The 26,433-nt window shown below is 37.3% G+C and overlaps 1 protein-coding gene and 1 long non-coding RNA gene across 3 annotated transcripts in view; one reads left to right on the forward strand and one right to left on the reverse strand.

Annotated features, from left to right (window-relative positions):
- Positions 1–26,433, reverse strand: part of LOC111775099 (uncharacterized) — a 253,524-nt gene that overhangs the window by 209,140 nt on the left and 17,951 nt on the right. The gene's annotated exons all lie outside the window — the stretch shown is intronic.
- On the forward strand, positions 618–21,503 carry MED30 (mediator complex subunit 30). Its single transcript, XM_001496413.5, has 4 exons — positions 618–1,009; positions 8,003–8,161; positions 10,774–10,878; positions 21,115–21,503. Exons 1-4 carry the CDS (start codon positions 833–835, stop codon positions 21,208–21,210), a joined length of 537 nt encoding a protein of 178 aa, XP_001496463.1. The 5' UTR covers positions 618–832; the 3' UTR covers positions 21,211–21,503.

Consider the following 26,433-nt stretch of genomic DNA (forward strand, 5'->3'; position numbering starts at 1 on the left):
TATAGTAAGTGAATAAGACACAATCTCTGTTTTTACGGAGTTTGCATTCTAGTGTATATGTACACATAAAGTGAGGGGAAGTCAGAAAGTAAACAAACCGAAAATTATATAGAACACAGACAGTAGTAAGTGCCAAAGTCAGAAAGGGGTGTGTGGTGTCAATTTTATACTTAGGGGTAATGGGACTGAGCAGGGACCCACAGCAATTGGGGAGTCGGTATCAGGTCACAATGAAGCATGCAAGATCAAGAATTTCGTTTTCTAAAATCAAATTGCAGATTACCAGTTGCAAGCTGTATGTGAGTAACCAAGTCAAATTAGCCCTCTGAACGTGCCTCCTAGCTGTAAAACGGCAATAATACTACAGACATCATAGGCTTGATATGAGAAAATGCTCAGCAAGGAAACTAACACAAAACAAGCGTTCGTTCCATCAGGAATCCCAACGACTGGCTGAGACTCTGGGAAACGAACTCTGGGAAAGTCCACCCGCCTCCCACCATGCGCACCGCCCCTCTGGCAGCCGGTGCAGCCGGTGCAGCCGGTGATTGGCTACTCAACCCATTCGTCCCGCCCCGCCCAGGCGCCCGGCCCAATCCCTGCCGGCTTTACGTTGAGGCAGGTTCCCAGGAGGCTGCCGAGTGGGCAGTCCCCGTGACGTTATGATGACGAGTTACGTCACGGTGGGCGGAAGTCCCGGCCGCTGTTTTGAAATCCGGATGCTGGAGTCTTCCCAGCTCCTGCCCACGCCGAGGCCGGCAGCAGGCTAACGTCGGGCGGACCCCCTGACGCCTGCTCTCCGGCTCTGCCGGCTGGAGGCGGCAGCCGAGCCATGTCCACCCCTCCGTTGGCGGCGTCGGGGATGGCGCCTGGGCCCTTCGCCGGGCCCCAGGCTCAGCAGGCCGCCCGCGAAGTCAACACAGCCTCGCTCTGCCGGATCGGGCAGGAGACGGTCCAGGACATCGTGTACCGCACCATGGAGATCTTCCAGCTCCTGAGGAACATGCAGGTGGGAAGGAGGGCGGCCGCCCCTCCTGGGCGTGCCTGGTGGACGCGGGATGCTTCTGCGACGGCAAAGGGCGCTGGTTTAGTCGTTCCGTGGGGCCCCTGGGTGTCCACGGGGCTGCCCTGGGCAAACCTCGAGGATAGAGTCGCTCCTGTTTACATTCAAAAGTGTTCCCCAATGATGTGTCCGTTCCCAAGAGTCTGCGGTGTAAAGGTGATGTTTTCCAGACCTGATGTCTGGGAGAGATTGAATCCGTATTTTGTAGATTCCACCTGGTTCTCAAGTTACTAGGCAAACTCTTGTACCTTTCAAGGTAAAAGTGGGCCTCACTCTACTACCCGGTTTAGGGTTAATCTCATCTTTTTCCAGCAAAATCCTTTCTGAGGGTCCAAGGATGTGAAGAATTCAGATTCTGCTAACCATTTTTGTTAAATAGCTTTATTGTGGTATAATTGGTATACAATAAAATACACTTTTTAGTTTTGACATACGTATAGACTTGTGAATCCATCATCCATCACCCCAGAAACTTTACTCATGCCCCTTTGAAATCTTTGCTTCCGGCCTTCCTTTCGCGGCATCCTCTGATTTACTTTGCGGCACGGTAAATTAGTTTGCCTTTTCTAGAGTTTCATACAAATGGAACTATACCCTTTTATAGGTCGGGCTCCTTTCACTCAGCCGTGTATCTATAGTTCATTCCTTTTGATTGCTGAATACTGTTCCATTGTATGAACATGTCACAATTTGTGTATCCCTTCATCTGTTGATGGACATTTGGGTTGTTTCCACTTTGGAGCCATTATAAATAATACTGCTATGAATGGTCGCCCACAAATGTTTGTGTGAACGTGTGTTTCATTTCTCTTGAGTAGATGGATGCCGAAGAGTGGAATTGCTGGATCATATGGTAAATGTGTGTTTACCATTTTAAGAAACTTTTTCCAAAGTGGCTGCAACCATTTTACATTCCCATGAGCAGCGTTTGGGTGTTCTAGTTACCCCTTATCCTTGCCAACACTTGTTATTGTGTGTCATTTTTGCTTTGCAAATACTTTCTCCCAGTCTCTGCCTTGTCTTTTCATTCTCTTCACATTGCCTTTTGAAAAATAGCCATTTTAAATTTTGATGGAATCCAATTTATCAATTTGTTCTTTTGCAGATTTTGCTTGTGGTGTCAAACCTAAGAAATCTTTGTCTAACCCCAGGTGATGAAGATTTTTCTCCCATGTTTTCTTCTGGAAGTTTCATAATTTTAGATTTTACATTTAGGTCTATGATCCATATTGAGTTAATTTTTTATATGATAGGTTTGGATCCAAGTGTATCTTTTTTGCATTTGGATGCCCAGTTGTCCCAGCATCATTTTGCTAACCCATTTTTAATGCTTGTTTATCTTACTGCTAGGTGATGTGGATATCATTCTTGTTTTACGGGTAAGGATTCTGTGGTTCAGAGAGGTGAAGTGACTTGTCCAAAGCTAAGTGGTAGGGTAAATTTGAAACCAGATCTTCAGACTCTTACAACTCTTATTTCAATGGGTGCACTGAAGAGTGTTTTATTGCTTTTTTTTTTAATTGGTTGAAATGTTTTCCTCCTGATTATAAAAGTATTTCAGTTGAACAGAGATATTTTAAGATCATATTAATAAGCCATGTATTGTGAAATACAATAGAAAGGGAGTCAAGAGAGGATATGAAATCTTTGGCAGTTATTTTAAAAATTAATAGATTAATATCTAAAATGATTAAAATATGGATTAGGTGGTCTCAGAATTTAGCAAATATTTCTTTATTTTTAAGAAATAAAATATATGCTGTGTGCAAAGTACTGAATTAGGACTAGTAGAGCTAATAACCAACGTTTATCCAGTACTTTCCTTGGTCAGGTACACTGTTTTAAGAACAGTTCTAAAAACTATTTTTATTCCTATTTTACAGTTAAGGAAACAGGCTTAAAGAGAGAAGAATTTACCCTGCATCACACATGACTGGTAGCTCTTCCTACTGACCTCTTTGTGATACTAACTTGCTGTCAAACAATTTGTACTATTAACAGAGATACAGTCCACATCCATGACCTACACTGAAAGAACTAAACTCTTTCAAAAAAGTATTATTGATAACTAGATTACACGTGGACATATATTCAAAACCAATTTGTAAGAGACTATGATAGTTCTTTCTTTGTGCCTCTTATATTGTTAATTCTGTGGTTTAACTCATCTAAGACTCTTGGGGCATATATCATAATTGGCTGAAAAAGAAGCAACAATGTGCTCCTTCATTTCCAAAAAACTGGAGAAGTGGTACACACAGACTACATATAACCTAGTTATTTATTAATACATTTTTTTCATAATTTTAAAATTATGTTCTGTATTATTAATTCAGAAGGGTGAAGTGCTGTAAATACAAACAGCTGAGATTACTTCTAAGCATTTGTTTTAGAGAAGTGATTCTTTATTCATTAGGTATCCATTAGCCTCTTGAGAATCTGATAAAAACTTCTTCTGGAAAAATACACATATTATACTTTTTGAATAAAATGTCAGGGAGTTAATGGAAGTCTCCCCAAGGATCATTAGATCCTAGGTTAAGATTCCCTGTAAGAAAGTATCACTTTGATTCTGTTATCCTTTAAATCTTTAAAAAATTTTTTTTTGAATATATAATACATTCAGAACTCAGAAATAAAAAAAGGACATTGCAGTGAACTTTCTCCCTCCCATCCCTGTCTGCTAGCTGTCTGCCCCCCTCCACAGGCAATGGTTGTTAGTGATTTTTCTTACTATTCTTGTGTATCGTCTCAGATATTCTATGCATTTTTAAGGAAATGTGTATGTATATTCTTCATTTGCCCTCTGTTTGCACGGATAATAGTACATTATATACAACATTTTGTACCTTGCTTTTTTCATTTGGTATATTTTGGAGTTTATTCATATCTGTACAGAAATACTTCCTTTCCTTTTTAAGGTGTATAGTAATCCACTGCGTGAAAATACTGTAATTTATTTAACCAGTTCTCTAGTGAAGGGTATTTGGGTTGCTTTTAATTTCTAACTATTATGCTGCAGTGAATAACCTCCTACATAAATACACAAGTCTACTTGTAGGATAAATTCTTAGGAATGGCTTTGTGCTTCTCTAATTAGATAAATTTTGATGAATTGCCCCTCCATGGGGCTGTACCAGCTTATGCTACCATGCCTTGACAGGGACCAACAAAAAGGCTCTGACTAACACAGTAAGTTATATTTTTGGATCTTTGATCATTTGATAGGTGAAAATCTACTTTACATTTCTCCTAGTTTGAATGAGTTTGAGCATCTGTTCATGTATTTATGAATCACTTATATTTCCTTTTCTGCTGCTTGTTCATATCATTCGCCCATTTTTCTATCTTCTTTTGGGGTTTTTTTTTTGGTCTTTTTTACCCTCTACCCCAATTTATAACACTTGGCTATTTACATATAACTTACAAGTATCTTGTTCCCAGTCTGTTCTATACCTTTGGCTCTGCTTATGAAAGTTTTGCCATACATATATATTTTTTAAGGTACATAGTTGAATTTTTTTAGTCTTTTAGGGCTTTTTAGGTTCTATGTCTAGTTGGGAAGGCCTTGCCCACTCCAAAATCAAGAATAATTCTGTGTTTTGTTTCAATTTTTATCTTTAAAATTTTGATCCATATGGAATTTATCCTAGTGTAAAGTGTGAGGTATGGCACTAGCCTTAGTTTTTCCAAAAGTTTGAATAATTCACTTGTCCTCCTCCATTGATTTTGGATGCTACTTTATACAAATGAATCTATTTCTGGATGCTGTATTCCACTTGGCTCCCTGACTTTTATGTAGTAATGCCAAACATTCTTATATTTATTGAGGCTTTATCATATGTTCACACTTGCTTTCGAAAATGGTCCTAGCTATTCTGCTGATTTTTCCACATGTAGTTTAGAATCAGCTTGATTAGTTCTGAGAAAAACCTGTTAGCATTTTTATTAGATTGATTTAACCTAGAGAAACTTTACATCAGTATGATGTTGAGTCTTGCTAACCAAGAACATGGAATATCCTTTTTTGTGTCGCTATGAAATATTTTAAATTTTCATCGTTATCTTGAAATTTTTTAAGTTTTATTTCTGGATATTTTATCTGTATTGTTGCTATTGTAAATGGGGTCTTTTTCCTTTCTTGTTATCTTTTGTTTGTTTTTAAGTATGAAAGCAAAGCTGTTGTTTTCTCTGTATTAATTTTGTATCCATCTCTTTCTTCTTTTATTGATAGTAGCACTTTATTATATCATCTGTAAAAAGTGATGATTATACCACTTTTTAATATTTCAACTCTTCTTTTCCTCTCTAATTGCATTGGCCAGTGCCTCCAGAATAGTGTTCACTAGTAGTATTAGTGGTCTTTGTAGACAGCCTGTTCTGTTCCAGACTTTAGTGAGGATGCTTTGATGTTTCCACATTAATCATCGTGCTGACCTATTAAGTGAGATAAATGTATTTTATCATGTTGCGTAATTTTGCTTAAGAGTTTTATATTTAAGAATAGATGTTGAATTTAGTTAAATACTTTTTTAGTGTCTAAGGGTATGGTCATGTATTTACAGATCTTCACCAGTATTCAGGAATGAGATGGTTATTGATGAGCTTTTCAGCTAAACACCTACACTACGGTGGATACGAAGAGATCTTAGGTGCTATTACAAGGTATAGGGAACCTTGTCTCCCTCGTGTCCACTGCTTTATCCCAGCTACTAGAACAGTGCCTGACACATGAAGAGAGTGCAGTCAATTTTTTGATGAATTAATTGTTCCCTCTTTTGAGAAGCTGGTGCTATTTATGAAAACTAATACCCAAACTTACAAAGAGGGTGAATTTGAGGAGAGTGATTCTTTGCATTTCAAAAGGATTTTGTTTTCCTTTATGAAAGGATTTATCAGAGTTCTTTTACTTGACACACACTTCTTAGTGAATTTTAGGTATACATTTATGGATAAAATAACTCACTGAAATAAAATAATTCAGACTGTCCTTTGAAACCTGTCTGTGTGTGTGCACTATACTAAATAAAGGGATATAAATATGAATAACTTCCAGTCTTTACTAAGTAGAAAATAGGGATAAAGTATTAAATCCAGTAAATGCCATAATAAAGGTACAGAGAGCCTCTCTGTGCAAGTTGTAGTCATTATACTCCATATTATCATCCAAACAGGAAAGTTTTCCCTGATTTGTAGTGTTTGTGAAAGTTCATGAGAAATCATCCCACATTGTATTGGGGTGTAAACTCTCAACGCCTTTCTCCTTTAAACTGTTTTCACTAATTCAGCCTTTGGTATTTTATCACATTTCTTTGAGGTATCATCCTAAAGTGTGTTTTAATGCTTTAGAATTCCTGAAAATCCTAATAATAACTCATTTCAAATAATTTCAGAAGATCCATCTCTTTGACTTATAAACCATAAATTACAGGAATTTTGGAAATGAGAGAAAAGAAGAAAATAAATTATTCAAGCCTATCTCCTAGTTACATTTGTTATCAACTGTTTAGAGGCCTTTCCTGTCTTTTTTTCTTGTTTGTGGTTTTACCTACTCGTGGTAATAGTGTGTTCTGTTTTCTTTTCTCTCCAAACATTGTATCATACACTTTTCTTTTTTGCTTTCCTACCTCATCTGTTTAGGGGAAAAAAAGAGTGAACTGAGGTTTAGAAAGACTATCTTCTAGCTATTACTAGTAGTTAGTGTCTTGGTTTTTAGTCAGTTTAATCCCCGAGATAAGTATATGGGTGAACGCTTATAATGAAAGCACCTCATATACTAAAAAACATGGTACAGGGGCCAGCCCAGTGGCATAATGGTTAAGTTTGCATGCTCCACTTCAGCGGCCCAGGGTTCACAGGTTCGGATCCTGGGCATGTGCATTCACACTACTCATCAAGCCATGCTGTATCGGCGTCCCACATAGAAAGTAGAGGAAGATTGGCACAGATATTTGCTTAGGGACAGTCTTCCTTAAGCAAAAAGAGGAAGCTTGGCATCAGATGTTAGCTCAGGGCCAATCTTCCTCACCAAAAAAAACCATGGTACAAATATTGTTAATTCTAATATTAGGATGATTTCACAGATCAAATTGTGGGGATAAAATACTGTAAAGATGTACAGAGAAAGGAAGATTTTGTTCATAAACTTCAGCAATGCACAAAAGGTGCATTTAGTTATAAGTTCTAAATAAGTAATCATCAGTTTCTGTTTATGTGTGATTTTATCGTCATTTCAGTATATACTTGTGGCTTCTTTTGATAAAATTCCTGAATTAAAATTATATAAGCATCCAAGACAGAGTTAGGATTGTGGCGGCTCCTTGTAATAACTTATTAATGATGTTCAAGTACAGATTGATTTGCACCTGTATCTCCTGCTATTGATTTCTTTTTAAAGTAAGCCTTGGTGACAGCTTTATGTTTTAATGCTTGCCTTGAGTATCCTCATTATCTTATTGTAGTTAAGGTATTTTGAGACTATTTTTGCAACAGCAGCAGCATACTATTCCTTTTCTTCTGCTGAAAAGTCTTGATCTTCACTTTTTCCCTTTCTTCTTCTTCTTCTTTAAATTGTATTTTGTTTTTAACTTCCTGGTTGAGTTCAGCGGCTTGCTGCCTTTATATAACTGTAAGTAATAAAATTGTGCATTCTTTTAAAAGTTATAATATATTTCAAAAATTAGAGAGGAAATAAATTTCAACTGGCCAGAGAGGCTTATGATAAAGTTTTTCTAAGGCTGTTTTACAGCACTGAAACAGTGTGCCAGGGAGCTAATAAATGAGCATGTATTACTTTTAAATTCTTAAAATCACACTTGATTAATTGTGAGGAACAGTTTGCTTTTACACAGTTCTTAAAAATTGTTTCTGTTTTCTAGATTTACTTCTAGGAAATCTTGATTTTCGTTACATTTTTATTGTTTTGTTTTGCCTGATAAGCTGCCAAATGGTGTCACTTACCACACTGGAACATATCAAGATCGGTTAGCAAAGCTACAGGATCATCTTCGCCAGCTTTCTATTCTCTTCAGGAAGCTGAGATTGGTCTACGACAAATGCAACGAAAACTGCGGAGGAATGGATCCCATTCCAGTAGAGGCAAGTTTTAGTGGTAGAGGAGGATGGATGTAAGAGAGTTTCAAGACATTTGTAATTTTTTCCTTTCTTTCTCCTATTTTCACAATATTTCCAGATTTTGAATTACAGTCATGCGCCGCATGATGACATTTTGGTCAACCATGGACTGTATATACAACGGTGCTCCCACTAGGTTAGTTCCATATACCCTAGGTGTGTAGTAGGCTATACCATCTGAGTTTGTCTAAGTGCACTCTATGATGATTGCACAATGATGAAATTGCCCAATTATGCATTTCTTAGAACATATCCCCAGTGTTAAGCGACACATGACTGTATATTGGTTTGACTTTTGACTAGAAAAGATGAAAATATGATATATATGCATAGAACTAAATTGTACCATCTTTTCATGTTAATAATCTTTTGTAGACTTTAACATCCAGGTCTATAGTGAATTTTTTTCACTGGGAGGAGAGGGTTGCCTGTGGCAATTCTTATCATTGCTGTCAGTGCATGATTTTTTTTTTTAGTAGAGGTTTTAATCGTATTATAAAATAGTTTTAAAATGTTCATTTAAGTTCTTTATGAATAAAAGGTTATGTTTTCATCATTATTAATTTAGATTAGTTTAGTGGAATCACTCTAGTTTTAAAATATGTTCTTTAAATTTAGTCTGCGATCATAGATATATCTTAGTTAATTAGATATATGATATTTTTATAGGTGACTATTTCCTGTTGACAGGTTATATCTCTGTCACCAAAAGTAGCTGGGAAGGTTTAGATGGTCTCTCGCTACATAATAAGAACAATTTCACATGATCACTGCTTCCTTTTTGAGTGATCAGCATAAAGTAATGAAGAAAGAAAAAGTAAACTTCAAAACAGCCTGAAAAGAAGTGGTGAAAGATGAGGGAGAAAGATCAGAAATGTGATTGCCATTGTCAGACGCTGCACAGAAGTCAAGGAAAATAAGGAGTGAAAACTGTCCAGTAGATTTTGCTGGAGGAAAATTGTTGGTATATTTGAGTAGAGCTTCAGTGAAATGGTAGCAACAAGAACTCAGATCACAGTGGGTTGAAAATTAAACAGGAAATAAGGAACTGGAGCCAGCAAGTGGATATCTGTCTTTCAAGAAGCTTAGATAAAAAGCAAGAGAGTCTGGGGTGGCCCAGTGGCCCATTGGTTAAGTTCATGCACTCTGTTTCGGCGGCCCAGGGTTTCACCGGTTTGGGTCCTGGGCGTGGACATGGCACTGCTCATTAAGTCATGCTGAGGCGGCGTCTTACACAGCACATTCAGAAGGACCTACAACTAGAATATACAACTATGTACTGGGGGGCTTTGGGGAGAAGGAAAAAAAAAGCAAGAGAGGAAAGCAGTAGATGGAGTCAAGGGTTTTTGAGCTTTTTCCTCCAAATAAGAGAGACCAGACATGTTTAGATGATAAAGGAAGAAAACAATAGGGAGAAGTTGAGGGGAGGGGGCTAAATAATGAGGGGGGGAGGGCAGAGGAATTAGAGCATAAGAAGGGAGACTCAGTGTCTTCAGGAGGGAGGACAGCTCTGCCCCAGGAGAGAGGAACAGAGGAAGGAGTGGCTGTGGGTGTGGGTAAGCTCATATTTGTCCCAAGAATTTGAAGAAGTTTGACCAGATGATTCCTGGTTGTACCGGTTATTTACCTCTAGGCTGTTCCTGCATTGGTCACACAAGATGGTAGAGACCAGATGATTCCTGAAGTCTCTGTCCCATCCATGAGGGGCTTCATCAAATAAACTGCATCACAAACCATACATACTTAATTATAATTCTACTAGAAGTTTCATTGTTATATAAATTTTTTTCTCATACAAAAAAACTTTCTTGGGGTCGGCTCGGTGGCGCAGCAGTTAAGTTTGCACATTCTGCTTCTCGGTGGCGCGGGGTTCGCTGGTTCGGATCCTGGGTGCGGACCTGGCACCACATGGCATGCCATGCTGTGGTAGGCATCCCACATATAAAGTAGAGGAAGATGGGCTCGGATGTTAGCTCAGGGCCAGCCTTCCTCAGAAAAAACAAAGAGGAGGATTGGCAGTAGTTAGCTCAGGGCTAATCTTCCTCAAAAAAAAAAAAAAAAAACTTTCTCCCATCTAAAAGAATTTGACATCTAGAAATTTGCATAGTCACTGAGGTTCTAGATAGCAAGTAAATGGCATTTATATAATGCACATCCCTAAGGTGCCCTTCTTTCTAGTGTAGATAAAGGAAAGCCTGTTCTATCTCAAGGATCTATAAATTTTGGGGGGCCAGGAATCATACCTTACTTGTCATTATTTTTGCAATGTCTCACCCAGCATCTGGTAATTAAATATTTGCTGATTGAATGAGTAGGATATTACTTAATTGTATGTGACAATTAATGTTATAAGAGCTATTTTGCAAAAGATACCTGAAAAGCCACTGTGTAGGATGCACTGAAATGATATACTTCTAAAGTTGTTAGTTTGGGCCATCAACTGAATTATAATTTATTTTTGTACTATTAAAAGAAAAGTATAAAAATTGACCAGAATCAGATGCATTATCTATACCAGTGTAATTGGAAATTTTGTATCATATTTTTTACTTTTAACTTTTGTTTGTCACTCCCAGCAACTTATTCCATACATGGAAGAAGATGGCTCAAAGAATGACGATCGGGCTGGCCCACCTCGTTTTGCTAGTGAAGAGAGGCGAGAAATTGCTGAAGTAAATAAAGTGAGTTATTAGTGTGTGTATTTTATGTTGCAGAATTATTGATAAAAATTTCGAGGGAGTCTATGTAACTCAAAAACATAGTTTGAATTACAGAATTACATGAAGTTGTTTCTGTGCAAATTTGACCTGCTTAGAGCATAACCAGGAACTCAAAGGTAAGCAGAAATGCCATCGGAGTATTGAGAAGAGAGATTGCAGAATTCATGCACTAGAGCTCTCAGAAAAGCTTCATAGGCATTCACTCACAACCCATTTACTTTCTTCTATTCTAGTGTTCTAGAATTCTGCCTAGAATATTTATCACAGCATATTTCGAGCAGCAAATGATAAAAATTTACAAACAGCAAATGTGAATGTCTCAACACCTGAATAAGAAATTGAGGAAGTTATCAAAGCATTACCCTACCTGACCCTCACCCCCCAAAAGTTCCTAATTTGAATATATTTATTGCTGAATACTTTTATAAGTTCAGAGGATAATGTTCAGATAGTTCTCACGACACAGAGAAATAGGGAAAACTGTCAGTTCATTCCATGGCAGAAACACTGCCCATGCTTACCAAAACCTAACCAAGAGCACAATAAATAAACTACCATTCTCACTCTTTCACTTATAAAAACATAACCCCCCACCCTGCTCCTGAAATTCTTAATTCTACTTAATAGAATTCATGAGGGTGTTAATAATTAATCCACCACAGCCAAAGAGGGTTTTTTGAGGTAGATGAGGATAAATCAGTTTACATATATAGTACGAAGTCAGTAGATTGAATTGGAAAAAAAATATTTTTTGAAACCTAATAGACATTTGGTAGAATTCAAATATTACTGGTTCAAAGAATACTTAAAACTATAACAAGAGTCTTTTAAAAACAAATCTTTTTCTTTCAGATAAACAGCCAGCATTTTTCATAGAGGTGAAATCCAGGAACTAGTCCTATTAAGAATAGGCATACAATGAAATGCCTTACACCACTATGTTTAATATTATTTTAGAAGTTATAGCCAGTACAAAAAGACAAGAAACAAATAAACTTTAGGAAACGGGTTAAATTATTACGTACAAGCTTGTTAAGTTTGTACATAATATTATAACTCAAGCTTGTTAAGTAAACTCAAAGAAATGCAGTTGGTTGACAACTAGAATCAATAAAAGTTTGATAAAAGGGCTTGATCCAAGACTGATACCATTTTCTTATAATGCTGTAAACCAATTAGATCATGAGATCCTGTTCACAGCTGCAGCAGCAAATATTAAGTAGTTAGGAATTATCTCAGTGATGTGTGTGATTAAACTTATTAAGATAGGTAAAAGAAGTTTTGCACAATTAAAAGGACATAGAACGTTCTTGTCAATATGCTAAAAATGCCCATCTTGATTATTTATAGATTATTTCATAGTTTTAATGCAGTAAGAGTCCAAATTCAAATATGAATTCTCTTGAAAGTACACAAAAATAATAAGATCTTAGTGTAATACCAGTCAAAATAAAATCCAAATGGGAATTTTTTCTTGAGAGCATACTAAAATACCAAAGAATTCTGATAAGAGTAATAAAACAGACCTCTGCTGCAAAAAAAATTGTGATGGGAAGCATATTGTAAAAACAATAATTAAGTGTGAAATACTGGCACAAGAATAGACAGATGAGTAAAGTAATAGCCAGAGAAATAGTCTTCCTATTGTATATGAGAATTTAATATGACAGAGGAGGGATTGTGTGGAAAATTAGTCTTTAAAAATAGAAACTTTGGGGAAAATTAAGCTTTCTTTTACGTTACACCATCTGTCAAAATGAATTTTGTTGTTGAAAATAAAACCTGCAAAACAAAACATTGGAAAATTAAACGAAAAATATTTATCAAAACTCAGGAGAGGAGCCGGCCCAATGGAGTAGTGGTTAAGTTCACATGCTCCGCTTCAGTGGCCCAGGGTTTGGAGGTTCGAATCCTGGGCATGAACCTAGGCCATGCTGTGGTGGCGTTCCCACATAAAATAGAGGAAGATTGGCACAGATGTTAGCTCAGGGCCAGTCTTCCTCACCAAAAAAAAGAAAGAAAGAAAAAAACACCTCAAGAGAAAGGAAAACGATGGATAGACTTTATAAAATAATTTTATTTTCATTTTCTTTTTTAAAAATAAGAATACAAATTAAGAATATTTCTAGCAAATTTGACAGTAATGAATGAGCGTAAAGAACTAAGGGTAGGAAATTGGGAGGGAATGAGGAGGGGACTGGGAACTTTCAATTTAGATAAGTGGTGTTTGGTAGTCCAGAGATAGGAGGCATTCATTTATTAAGAAGTGTTACATGTTTCTGTTGATAATCTGCATATTAATTCACAGTAGATGTGTTCTATTATTTTCCTCTGTTTTTTTAATAAAATACAATGACATATGTATACAAATAGAACACCATTGTAATGGTAACTTTGATTTCAGAGTACCACATGTGAAATAAATATGGTTTGTTCTCTACCATAGAAGATATTATGATATTTTGGGGAAAAAAAGCCCGTGTAAATTCAGAAAGATACAGTGTTTCTAAATGTTTTATTTCACTTTTCATTTCTCTAAGTTCCTCTTTTTTTCCAATTTGATAGCTTAGAAATAATTTACTCCTGATTTTTTTTAAAAAAGACTTTTCATATAATCAGAATATGGTAATACTTTGACAGTGGGTAATCAAAAAAATCTTACGAGCTATTGACCTAGAAGTTTATGAATTTTAAGTGAAGGATCATTGATACAAAGGGATATGATGTATAAAAAGAATTTCTTTCTCCACATGAGGCTTTAGTTTTCTTACAGTCTCTTTCTCTCCTGGACCCACCCACGTTTCCTTCCCCAGATCTTTTCAGTGCAATTATATGATAATTGGGGTTCAATAAATATACTGTGTTCATATTATTATGGCACATAAATATTGTTTATTGCTAAGCCACATAATAAATTAGGGTTACATTTCCTTGGTTGAACAATTGTTTTTTCCTGGAATTAATTGGCTTCTGTAATTTTTTAAAATTTTGGTTAGTTCTTTATATGTCTGTAGTATCATCTCAGTACTGTTTTCCAGCTTTCCACAGTGAACATGATCAGACAGTTTATTGGGTCCCCCCGACCCCGAGTCCTCCGTCTTCTTGCTAGGTCTGGATTGAATGCTCTCTAGACCTGCTGTTCAGCCATTGTCCTGGGGCTTTCCTTCACCTCTTCTGTTGCTTTCACTATTTCCTCAATCTCATCTTCCTCTCTCTTGATTTTCTCCCTCGTTGGTAAGGTACAAACGTCAGTGGCTTCTTCAGAAGGGATGCAGGGACTTAAATTTTTAGTCTTCACATAGCTGATAGTTGATAGTTTGGCTGGCTATCAAATTCTATGTTGTAAAGTCATTTCCCTAAGAAATTTGAGGGTATGCTTCCTTAATCTTCTCATATAGGGTTGAGCAGACTTTGAAGGACCAGATAGTAAATATTTTAGACTTTTTGGGACACATACTGTCTTTGTTGCGATGTAAAAACCATCCTTAGGTCACGGGCCGTAGAGAAACATGTCATGTGCTCTAGTTTGCAAACCCCTGTCTGTTTTGTTTTTTGTCTTTCTAGATGCAGGCTCTAAAGATCTAGTGAGCATCTGATGCTTAAACATGAGCCGTTTATGTTTAAGACTGAGGCACTAGAAAGCTGATCATAGGCTTTGTGAGTTGGCTTCATCACAGCAGGATTGGAAAGCAATTTGGCTTTTTTCTTTAGGGGAACCCCGACTGTCATTTTCTGAGGGATTTTTTACTTTAGAGCTATCCAGTTTCTTCAGAGAAGAATCTTCCAGTGGCATACAGAGAGAGAGATTCTCTTGTCTTCTTGCCTTTTGCTGTTCTGGTGGCTCTGAATCCACAGCTGTTCTGGTTCAGTTTCACAGGAAACAAACCTCCTGTTCCCTGAGAGGTGGGACAGGGCACAGGGAGAGGGCACACAGTCACCTGTTCGTGAGGACTGGGAGTGAGCACTCGCTAGCATTGGGGCTCTCACTAGTCCCTCTGTCTCTTTCAGCTCTTCCTCCAGTTTTCCTCACCAGGCCAGGCCTGGTGCCTTTGAGATGGCACTGGTCTCCACTTCTCATGGAGGATCAGCCTTGTTCTCAGGGGCATCCTTCCTGCATCTACCTGGGTTTTAGTTTCCTCCCAAGGCATTTACCACTCCTCCTCTACTTTTCATCTTAAAATTTACCACCTTGCATCTACTACTGTCTCCTTTCTGATCATTTTTCTCCACATGGATGTATAGCTTTTTCATTCCTCTCCTGCCATTTCATTAGGACTTTGAAAAAAAGAAGAGAGAAGCACATACATTTAGTCCATAATGTTTATCTGCACCAGGTTTATTTCAACACACAAAATAGATGTACGATATTACTGAACATTTATCTATTTGTGGAATAAAGGTCCGTATTTCAAATTTCGTGTTCCCATTTATACTTCAGGCATTTGAGAACTCTTCCTTTGATCAAACCATTTCAGTCTATTGAATTTGCTTTTCTTAAGAGAGAATTTAGAGGGAAAGTGTCTTCTCTTGAGAGGCAGGGGAAGCAGTCATTTGATGGCCTCTTAGCTCTCTCTTACTTCCTGGGAATTGTTACTATATTTTGAGACAGGACTGTAGAGTTAGGTGGTAAATAGAGGTAAAAAAAAATGAGAGAAGGCTAAGATTTGGTTAACTCAGATTGAAATCCCCAAACAGACGAAGGCAGAAGAGAATAAAGTTAATAGCTAAAAACCAAGCAAAGTGGATTTTTTGACCCAAAGAGATTTTTAACTCATTCCTTAAATAAAACATCATAAATGTGAACTGAATGTAACACATATTCTGACTATTAACAAAGTTATCTTATGTATAATTAGTACTACAAACATATTTTATTTATTCTTTTCCTCCAACTTTGTATTTCCTTTCTAGAATATATGATATAAATATGCAATTGAAAAATTTTAAAACACTGAGTAAGCTCATGATCAACTGATAAATTTTTCTGCCTTAATGGCACACACACGTGAGAGTGTTTCTGTGAAAAATATGTTCATTTTAAATAGCCACCTACGGATGGTAAAATGTTATCCTAATCTAATTATGTGATCACGTATATGCTATTAAAAAACAAAGTTTAAAGGGGTCGGCCCGGTGGCACAGCGGTTAAGTTTGCACGCTCCGCTTCAGCAGCCTGAGATTCGGCAGTTCAGATCCCAGGCATGGACCTACACACTGCTTGTCAAGCCATGTTGTGGCAGGCGTCCTACATATAAAGTAGAGGAAGATGGGCATGGATGTTAGCTCAGGGCTAATCTTGCTCAAAAATAAATAAATAAATAAAAATAAAGTTTAAATTCATTAGTTTGATTTAGTTTTTCAACTACCTATACCTGCATTCAAAAACTTAAATTTTTATCTAGCTTTTGTCTATTATTTTAGTCAATTCTTTTTCCTGTTATGAAAATTTAAAAAAATTAATAGTTATTAGGTGGTAGTAGTAGAGTTTTCAGGTTCACAGCAGTCTTAGTAACACACATGAAAGTAATTTGGTATAGGATATTAAACTGAATAATTTTTAATAACAGACATATCTTTTTTTTTTTTTTTAATAAATCCCCACAGACTATAGTTAACTGGAAAGCGAAGCTTCAAAAAGATTCATAAGGAATTTTTTTTTTTGGCTTATTTTTCTCTTCTTTTAGGCTTTTGGAAAGCTTTTTGATTTGGCTTTTTGTCATTTTTCCATTGAATATTAAAATATTCAGATGTTTGGGTACCTGCTCTGTGCCAGGCATTGTTCTAAGGGCACAAGTTTCTGCCATGGATCAGTCAGATGTGTTGTCTACCGCCATGCACAGTTCACACATATGGACAGGGTTCTTCCTTGAGGACATAAGACTCCACTAGATCCAAAGCAGCATCCATTTCATGTGCCCATTTCATGCTGTAATAGCTATTTACAAAACCAAAACTACTGGACCATATTTCTAAGACATTGGCATTTGCTTGTGTTAAATGATGAAGTTGATTTATGGACCTATATAATCTGTAAGAAAGTTATATTCTTGGCCCTCAATTAAAAATATTCAGAATTTTATTACAATACTTATTTTCTTTCTTTTTATTCTAAATAAGCTACATAAAATAAGTAGCTCTATATACCGTCCAGTTGACCCTCATTCAGTCATTTTCAAAATATTACTATATTATTGTGTACTTGAAATTGTATAGAACAACATACTGACAGTGCGTTTACTATTTAATCTGTATAGTCTGTCTGGTTTCTAACAATGTATATACCAGCAGTGCCTAGCATAGTGCCATGAAACTTAGGCGCACGGAACTTGTAATTAGTATTTGATGTAAATCGTCAGATGACAGAATGTGCTAGTTTCAATAGTCAGATTTTTGCTTATTTAAATACTTTCATTTTCATATATCCTGGAATCCATAAGCTCTAATACCCAAGTAAAGGGTAAACACTTGTTTGAGACTATATGTTTTAAGGACGTCAGAATGAATTCTGTTTTGCTTAAAACCATTCTGTTGGTGGTAAAATGAAATCAAAAGTGGTTTGCAGGTAGTTTTACGGGGTTGACATATAATTGAGTCTACGCATTTAGAAATTAAAGCATTTTTGACCAGTTGTCACAGCCTTTGTATGAATGTTAAATTACATGGTATGACTTAGCATAAACATCATTTTTAAGTATCTACTCTGCTTACACATTCACCTGTTAATGTAACAAATTAGGTACAGCTGATGGGTTTTGATAATAGCAGCTGTCAACCTCTGTTAAAATCAATCAGTGGCAAGATTGTATATATTAAATCTTGTATCGTGTCATGAAAATTTATTTACAGTTTAACCGCTAATAAGCATAACTGTCAGCTTTGCTGTTGATAGTTTCATCATGTGTTTGGGCCCTAGGTGTTTTACTTGTATACTAATTCTTTTTAATTTAAAACTTTGTGGCATCTTTGAGAAAACTATCTTACGTCCCTTATAATGTATCATACTTAAAATTTTACTATTACCTAGAGTTGAATATTACCTTGAAAATATTCTCCATTTTTTAGTTCTCTTATTTATTTTTTAAGAATTAATGAGGCGAATTTTTTCAAAACAAGTATATCAAAATTTATATTTACAAATGAGTATTCTTGAAAGTAGTCTTATTGGTAAGCTGTGCATTTATTCCAGTGATGCAACCATTGTGGGAGCCATCTGTAACTTTGATATTGATTTTCTTTTTTTTTTTGAGGAAGATTAGCCCTGAGCTAACTACTGCCAATCCTCCTCTTTTTGCTGAGAAAGGCTGGCCCTGAGCTAACATCCGTGCCCATCTTCCTCTACTTTATATGTGGGATGCCTGCCACAGCACAGCCTGCCAAGCAGTGCCATGTCTGCACCCGGGATCCAAACCAGTGAACCCCGGGCCACCAAGAAGTGGAACCTGCGAACTTAACTGCTGCGCCACTGGGCCGGCCCCCGATATTGATTTTAAAGTCTGTTTTTAATCACCCAAGAATACAATTTTATTACTTCTAGTACTGAAAATGTGATCACTGAGCTTATTTCACCAGACTTGGCCTTTGATTGGTTTTCAACTGTTTCCAAAACTTAAGTCCTTCCTCTTTCTTCTTTTCCACGAACACAGATTTGTCACCATTGAAGTTATTTAGGAGAACCCATCCCCCACATTTGCCCGGCTAACTTTTTTCATTTCATTTTAAATCATATTTCTTCTCCTGCATGAATTTTAATCAGTTCCCATTACCCACTACCAAGCCCAAATTTATCCTCCTTCTAGTCTTTGCTCACCACCAACTTTTCTAGACCCCAAACAAAAATATTTTCCTTGTTTGCTGACCCCACCAGTCAGAGGCGCTCTCTCTCTCTTTTGGGGTTCCACAGCATCTGATGTTTTTCCTCTGCCATCTGCCTTATCAGGTTATAGTCTAGCCATTGGGGTATTATCTTCCTCCTATTTGATATTGAATTTATTTAAGGCAAGGACTGTTCCTTATTGTTTCTCCCCTTACAGTGCCCAGGGCCTGGCACATATATTTATGGAACAGAATATGTTACAGGTGCAGAATTCCATTCCAAAGAGAAGTTCTGAAACTTTTGAAAGTGATCATATTCCAAATATGTCAGAACTTGCTAATTCAAATAAGATTGTTTTTTTCAAAAAATCAGCACATGTTCTTTGCCTCTCATTTATTCTTACTCAATAGCCCTTCTCCACTTTCTCCTGAAAAATTAAGAATTGAGGGGAGAACTGTGGTAGCTGGAGTCTCTCACAGCTGGGGGAGTGATGGCACGTCAGCAGTGGTAAAGGGCAGCTGACTTTGAACCGTTTTGAAGCTTACTAAATTAGTTCACTAAACTAAGCTTACTAGTTTTCATCACATGTCTGCGTAACTGATTGTCATCTTACATATGGATGTACAGAAACTAGAACTGACAAGGGCCTATAGATTATCTAATCCCATTTCATAGACAAGACACTGAGGCTAGGAAATTTGAGATCAAACAGCCAGTTAGAGGCAAAGGTAGAACTGGGACTGAGGTTTCCAGCCTTCCGAAATAGCACCCTTACTCTCATATTCCTCTGTTTTGCTGCTACCCTTGATTTCTGGCAGAAATGTCAGTTTCTTGGTCTCTAGGATGAAAAAGACTATAGGCTTGGACTGGTCGTCTGGTCATTTCTCATCTCACCCGGTTATCTGGGTGCATTTGGTTATACAATATACACAACTGTTTCAGTAACTACCACATAGTTATGACAACAGAATTTAGAAGACGGATCATCTGAAATCTGAACAAGGAGACTCGTGACTAAAATACTAGCAGCATCTTTATCCCAGACTATGTTAAATTGAGCTTTGGGGTCATGCCCTGGGTGCTGTGTGGTCATATGTTTTATCTGACCATGTTGTGTTAATTCTCTTTTCAAGTATGAATTAAATTTAATTAAGATGATTAAAGTCTTTGTAAAGTGCTTTTCTATTTTCCAGTAAGACTTTCCTGGTCCTCTGTGTTAGCTACCTATTTCCTGTTACTTCTCTAACTTTAGGTAGAAGTAATATGAGCAATTTATTTAATCTTAGTGTGCTTTTTAATGAAATAAAACTTAAGAATTTTTTCTGTATAAAAATGAGCATGTACTACTTTATCTGGAGGTATTTTAATATACTGCCCTTAACATTATCTAATTAAAAATATTATTTCCAAATATGATGTTTCCAAAAGATTAGTGAATAATAATAATTATTATAAGTAGTAAACACTTTGACCAAAAGTTCTCTATTTTTATCTTGTTGTTACAAACTAAGCAGACCTTTGCCGCATAGGATTTGCAGAAGGGATGCTTAAAGAGAAGTTTACAAACCGTGGTGTAGTAGAAACCCAGATGCAGAGATACGGAGACACGTGCCGTGTACATTCAGAGCATCCAGCACATGTTAGTTGTGAAGATTGCATCGGGGACAGTGCCATTTTGTCTTCAGTTTTCAGAATCAGAAGTAGTTCGCACTTCATGCTGTGGGCAAAAAGTGACTTCTGCCGCATTTTTGAAAGGCCAGTTGCATCAGGCATTGTGTTTTTATTGTACTTTGTTTTCTATACCGACAGTTCATTTCTTTGCCTACCAGTACCCTTTGTTGTATGCTTGCTTACATGCCGGCACAGTTGTAACGTTTTACAGGAATCAAATCATTTAATCCTCATAACAACTCTTAGGAGGTGGATTCAAGTATGCCCATTTTTCTGATGTGGAGACTGAGGCATAGAGAGGTTAAGTAATTCAGCCAGAATCATATATTTAGTTAGTGAAGGAGCTGAGTATAACCCCAGAGCATCTGGTTCTAGAGGTTGTGCTTTTGACCTTTATGGTATGCTGTCTCTTGGAAAATCTATATACTTAGGTTTTATAACAATTAACAATTTAACTTATTTTCTTTGGTGGAAGTGGAGGAATAAAGGGAGGCAGTGCAGGAGCCATAGGCCTCTTCGGGCTGAATTAGAATTCAGTATGCCTTTCGGTGAATATCTGTGGCCAGAAAAAGATTGAGACCTTCTGCCTTAAGGAAATATTTAGCTTAATTTCGAGGTGGATCATTAGAGTCCCAACTTATGACGTTTTCATCTTCTAACTTCATGGTCTATATTTCATGGAACATTTTTGATAAATTCTTTTGTCTCCACAGAAACTCAAACAGAAGAATCAGCAGCTGAAGCAAATTATGGATCAATTGCGAAATCTCATCTGGGACATAAATGCCATGTTGGCAATGAGGAACTAAACTGATATTTAAATTTCCTGCTTTACACGTTATACCATTTTTTTCCAAGTATTTTTTCCCTTTGGAGAAGATTATTTATCTGCTTTTATTCTAGTCACTAGAATTAAAGTTCCTGTTTTTACATTGTGGTTTTACATTAAAGCATTCATTAGCAGTTTTTTTTAAAGCTATTGATTCTGCAAAAGATTATTATAATAAATTTTGATGGGATTTGTGTTTTGGTTAATTTTCATGAATTGAATAATTGTTTTTTAAAAGCAAAATAAATTTTGTAAATAAATTTTTAAATTTGATCAATAGTTGTTTTGCTCATTTCATTACCCTTTTAGGAGAAAATTAAAGGGTTAAACCTTGGGGCTGGCCCGGTGGTGCAGTGGTTAAGTACACACGTTCCGCTTCTCGGCGGCCCGGGGTTTGCCGGTTTGGATCCCGGGTGCAGACATGGCACTGCTTGGCGTGCCATGCTGTGGTAGGCATCCCACATATAAAGTGGAGGAAGATGGGCACGGATGTTAGCTCAGGGCCAGGCTTCCTCAGCAAAAAAAAAAAAGCAGAGGACTGGCAGTAGTTAGCTCAGGGCTAATCTTCCTCAAAAAAATAAAAAATAAATTAAAAAATAAAGGGTTAAACATTTTGCAGAGGAAAATATCAAGTACAGTTAATCTGTAGTATAAATTAATCAAAATTAAACATGTAAGTTACCATTTCAGCTCAATTTTTTAAATCCAGTTTGAATGCAAAACAAGTTAAAATGAGAAAACAGTTAACTTGTATACTGCTGTAAGTAGATGAAAATTACTTTGGGGCCAGCTCCGTGGCCAAGTGGTTAAAGTTTGTGCGCTCCGCTGCGGCGGCCCAGGGTTCGGATCCTGGGCACGGACATGGCACCGCTCATCAGGCCACGTTGAGGTGGCGTCCCACATCCCACAACTAGAAGGACATGCAACTCAGATATACAACCGTGTACAGGGTGAGTTTGGGGAGATAAAGCAGAAAAAAAAAAAAGATTGGCAACAGTTGTTAGCCCAGGTGCCAATCTTAAAAAAAAGAAAAAAAGAAAATTACTTTTGTTATGTTCTTCAAGTGTTTGGCCTTAATTGGAATGATCTGTCTCTAAAAGGAGAAGGACAAAGAATTTGAGGGTGGCACAAGGTGAAATCACAGCTATGTGCTTATTTGCTACCTGCTTTAGGCTAAGAAGCAATCCCCTCTCTGATTTTTCAGATACACCCTGAAGTAATCTTGAGTGCATTTTGGAAAGAGTAAATTTTTAAGAGTTTTAAATGAGATAGCTCTGGATGACAAGGACTTTTATAGACTGGTAGTTGGTCTACAGAAAGTCCTTTATAGGTCTGCCTGTAGGAGCTGGTCTCAGATTTTGAATAATGTATCCTCAAGTAAGAGTGAGATTCTTCTCAGGAAGAACTTTTCCAGCCGGATCCAGAAGCCCCTACGTATCTGGCCTTGGGTCTGACTCAATAATATGTACTGCTATTTGACTTCTCTTGTATATGGATAAAGTTCCTCTGGAAAGTTCCACAAGAAACTGGTAACCAGGAGAGGGGTTATGTGGGTGGTTGTATACCCTCTAGTACCTTTGGGATTTTATAGCATGTGCTAATATTGCCTATTCAAAAAATAGGTAAAATGAAAGTGTACGTTATGCAGATTCCCACTTATAACAAGTGGCAGAAGCAAAAGAAGACAAGCCAACCATATGGGCATCTTTAGACCCTCTAACTCCATTCATCAGAGCAAGTTCTCCTGAGCAAGCCCAGTTACAGTGGGATGGGGAGCTGACTCTGCCTACAGTGGGAAGCACTGCAGAGTTACAGGCAGAAGGCGAAGGTATATGAGGCTGTGACAGGGAGAAGAATTAGACCAATAATTCAATCTACCCCAGTAGCCTGTACTACCTAAGGGTATTATAGTTTATTTAGCCTATCACCAATTGGACATGGAGGGTTTTACACGTGTTCACTACTTAATATGTTCTTTGCATGGGACATTGCTGGTTACTATTGTGAATTTAGTGTTTTGGTATTGACAACTTCTAAAGCAGTTAGAAAAAATGTTTTAACCTAATGTGGGTTTTTTTGGTTTGTTTTAATCATCACAACTCCTTTGATCATTCAAGGTGCCTCAAAACTCAACTCTTGCAGGGAATGTGGAAATTGCATCCTCTGGGCTTTGGTTCTATAGAGAAGCTCTCTTCTGTGGAGCCATAATCAGAGCACTCCACTCAGCTGCAGAGCTGCAGCCCCAAATTCTGGGAGGGTGTGTTCTCAGCTCTCAGAACTGACGCCAGGTTAGCCAGTCACTCACGAGTCTACTTGGAACCAATTATGAATGTGTTGGGGGTTATTAAACACAAAGACCCCACTAACTCAAAGTTTCAGCTTTTTCTTGAGGGAGAGCATGCCAATAGATTGAAGAGCAAAGAAGAATTCACTTGTGCTGTGTGGCCTTGGGCAAGTTGAAAGGTGCGATTAGTTGATGCGATATTCTATGTTAGAATTTTAGTTGCAAATGTTAGAAACCCAATTCAAAATGGCTTAAGCCAAAAGGGGATTTATTAGTTCCTACAGCAGGAAAGGGTGCTAGAGAAGAGCTCACAGACTCAAAGCAGCAGGAACCAAGGCTTCAGGAATTAGAACCAAGATTCCGTGGCCCAGGATTCTCTATGCACACCCCTAGTTTCTGCTTCTCTCTCTTTGCTCCATTTTCTCTTACTACAGACAGGCTTTCTCCAAATGGTGGGAAAGATGGCCTTCCACTGGCTTACTTTCACATCTTTTCTGTGCCCTGACCTCAGAGGCTGGACCGCTTCTCTTCCAACTTTAAACCGAGAATTTGAATGGACCCTGAATAGCACAGCTCGGGTCCTATAACCAACCTCTGGATCAACTGTTGTGTAAATGGATGCTGTAATTCGACTGACTCAGTTTATAAACCCATCCCTGTGGCCAGGAATTGGGTGTGGGAATCACGGAAAAGTTACTGAGCAGGGAACAAATATTTTTTAAAAAGGGCACCAACCAGGAAAATTTGCAAGAAAAACACAAATGGCAACCACAGGCTACTGATGTTCTTCCCAGATTATAATACTGTCTCAGCCATAATATCAGTTATTCAATTCTCAAAAGCCCAAGAAAAGTTTATAGGAAAATGCGTCGAACATCATGAGAAAATTGTTAATTTCTTTTCTGAATTGGTGGGCTTCTATATTGACACTTTTTCCTTACAGCTGTTTTTGTTTTTTTGCAGCTGTTTCAGTTAATTGCAATGTGATCCTGTCAGGTCTTGGTTAGCCTGGGTGAAACCACGGATAGGACAGAGCTAAGAAACAATAACATGAAAAAGCTCCAGCATCCTGGTAACAACATTAGCTTTAAAATGATTTGGAAACCTAAGGCCCTGATCATTCAGACTTCACATCCCTTGGCACCATTACAAACCAAAATGTGTTCACTTGACATTTTGATGTAGCTCCAGTTGGAGTAATTCATTTTCTTTCCTTAAATTCCCAAGGAAGTTTAAGCTAGATAGAGGAGTCTTTCAGCCTTAAACTAAAATGTGTACTTGTCCTAAAGCTCAAAGAATTTGTTATCCTGAGTGTTCTTAAATTTGTCCAACATAACTGGATGCCTTAAATTTTTTCTATTCCTTTAAAATGCTAATGGATCAAGGACTGATTTTTTTAAGCCAAAATTGAAAGGCATTCTAGATGTGTATATATATTTTATTAACATGGTAGCAGTCTTGAATTCCTTCACATTTTTTTAACTTAAAGAATTACAGTTAATAGATTTGTTAATATTTTTAAGTTCCTATTTTACATAGGGTTGACATGCTGCGCTAATGCATTTACATCAGTGTATGAATGCACTGATGATTCATACATTTTTTCAAAAATTCTTAACTGTTGCCAATAATTTGCATTCCAAAAACTGCTAGAAAATTTACAAAGAAATTTTTTTTTTTTTTAAAGATTGGCACCTGGGCTAACAACTGTTGCCAATCTTTTTTATTTTTCGTTTCTGCTTTATCTCTCCAAACCCCGCCTGTACACAGTTGTATATCTTAGTTGCAGGTCCTTCTAGCTGTGGGATGTGGGACGCCGCCTCAATGTGGCCTGACGAGCGGTGCCATGTCGGCGCCCAGGATCCGAACCCTGGGCCTCCGCAGCAAAGCGTGCGAACTTAATCACTCGGCCACGGAGCCGGCCCCTACAAAGAAAATTTAAACCCATATTTTCTCTGTACTTTGAGGTCTTATTCTTCTGTGACACTGGATCACAAGATCACCAAGGGGTGTGCTTCTTGTTAGAACTACCAAAACCTGTTTTAACATTTTCAGATGTCTTTTCAAGGTAATACTTCTTCAACTTTAGTATACACAAAAATCACTTAGGAGCCTTTTAAAAATGCAGATTTTTGGATTTACCACAAAGGTACTGAATCAGAATCTCTAAGGTGAGGTCTAAAAATCTGCATATTTAACAAGTTTTCCTGGTGATCTGTCACTGACACTGGAAAATATTCTTCTATGTAGTTTAATGATAGTTACTATGAGGATTTTAATATGAAAAACTGTTCAAAAATAGCTGTATTGATATAAAATAAAATATGCCATATTTAGAGTTCTAGCTTTTAGAGTATTTAAAAATAGTACTCTACATCAGCAGTTCTCAACCTTGGCTACACATTAGAATCAACTGGGGAAATGTTAAAATTCCCTATGCTGAAGGCATACCCCAGACCAATTAAATCACGATTCTGGGGTGGGATCCAGGCATCAATGTGTTTTAAAGCTCCCTAAGTGATTCCAATGTGCAGCCAAGGTAAGAACCATTGCTCTAAATAGACTTACAGGCATGGAAAAAATCTTGAGGGATTGATTTTTCCAGTAATAGTTTAATATTTGGAGCAAAGAACTTCAAGAGGACAAAATCCTAAAACTGATGCATACGCAAATGTATTTTTTAAGGATACTTGACTAACTACACTCTTGGGTATCAGAGGCAAAGAACCCTCTCGCCCACCATCCACAATCATACCAGTGAGGGGATAATTGAAGACAGAATGCCACACAGCTGGCAATCTTTCTAGGCAAGGGGAAAGAAGAGGACTGTTGAATGGTCTTCCATCCTTATAGGACATAATACTCGTAAGACATTAAAGAGATTGAGGGAAGTCAAAAGAAAGACATTTCTCTTTTCCC

The sequence above is a fragment of the Equus caballus genome, chromosome 9 (assembly GCF_041296265.1).
Source record: "Equus caballus isolate H_3958 breed thoroughbred chromosome 9, TB-T2T, whole genome shotgun sequence".
Lineage (NCBI taxonomy): Eukaryota > Metazoa > Chordata > Mammalia > Perissodactyla > Equidae > Equus > Equus caballus.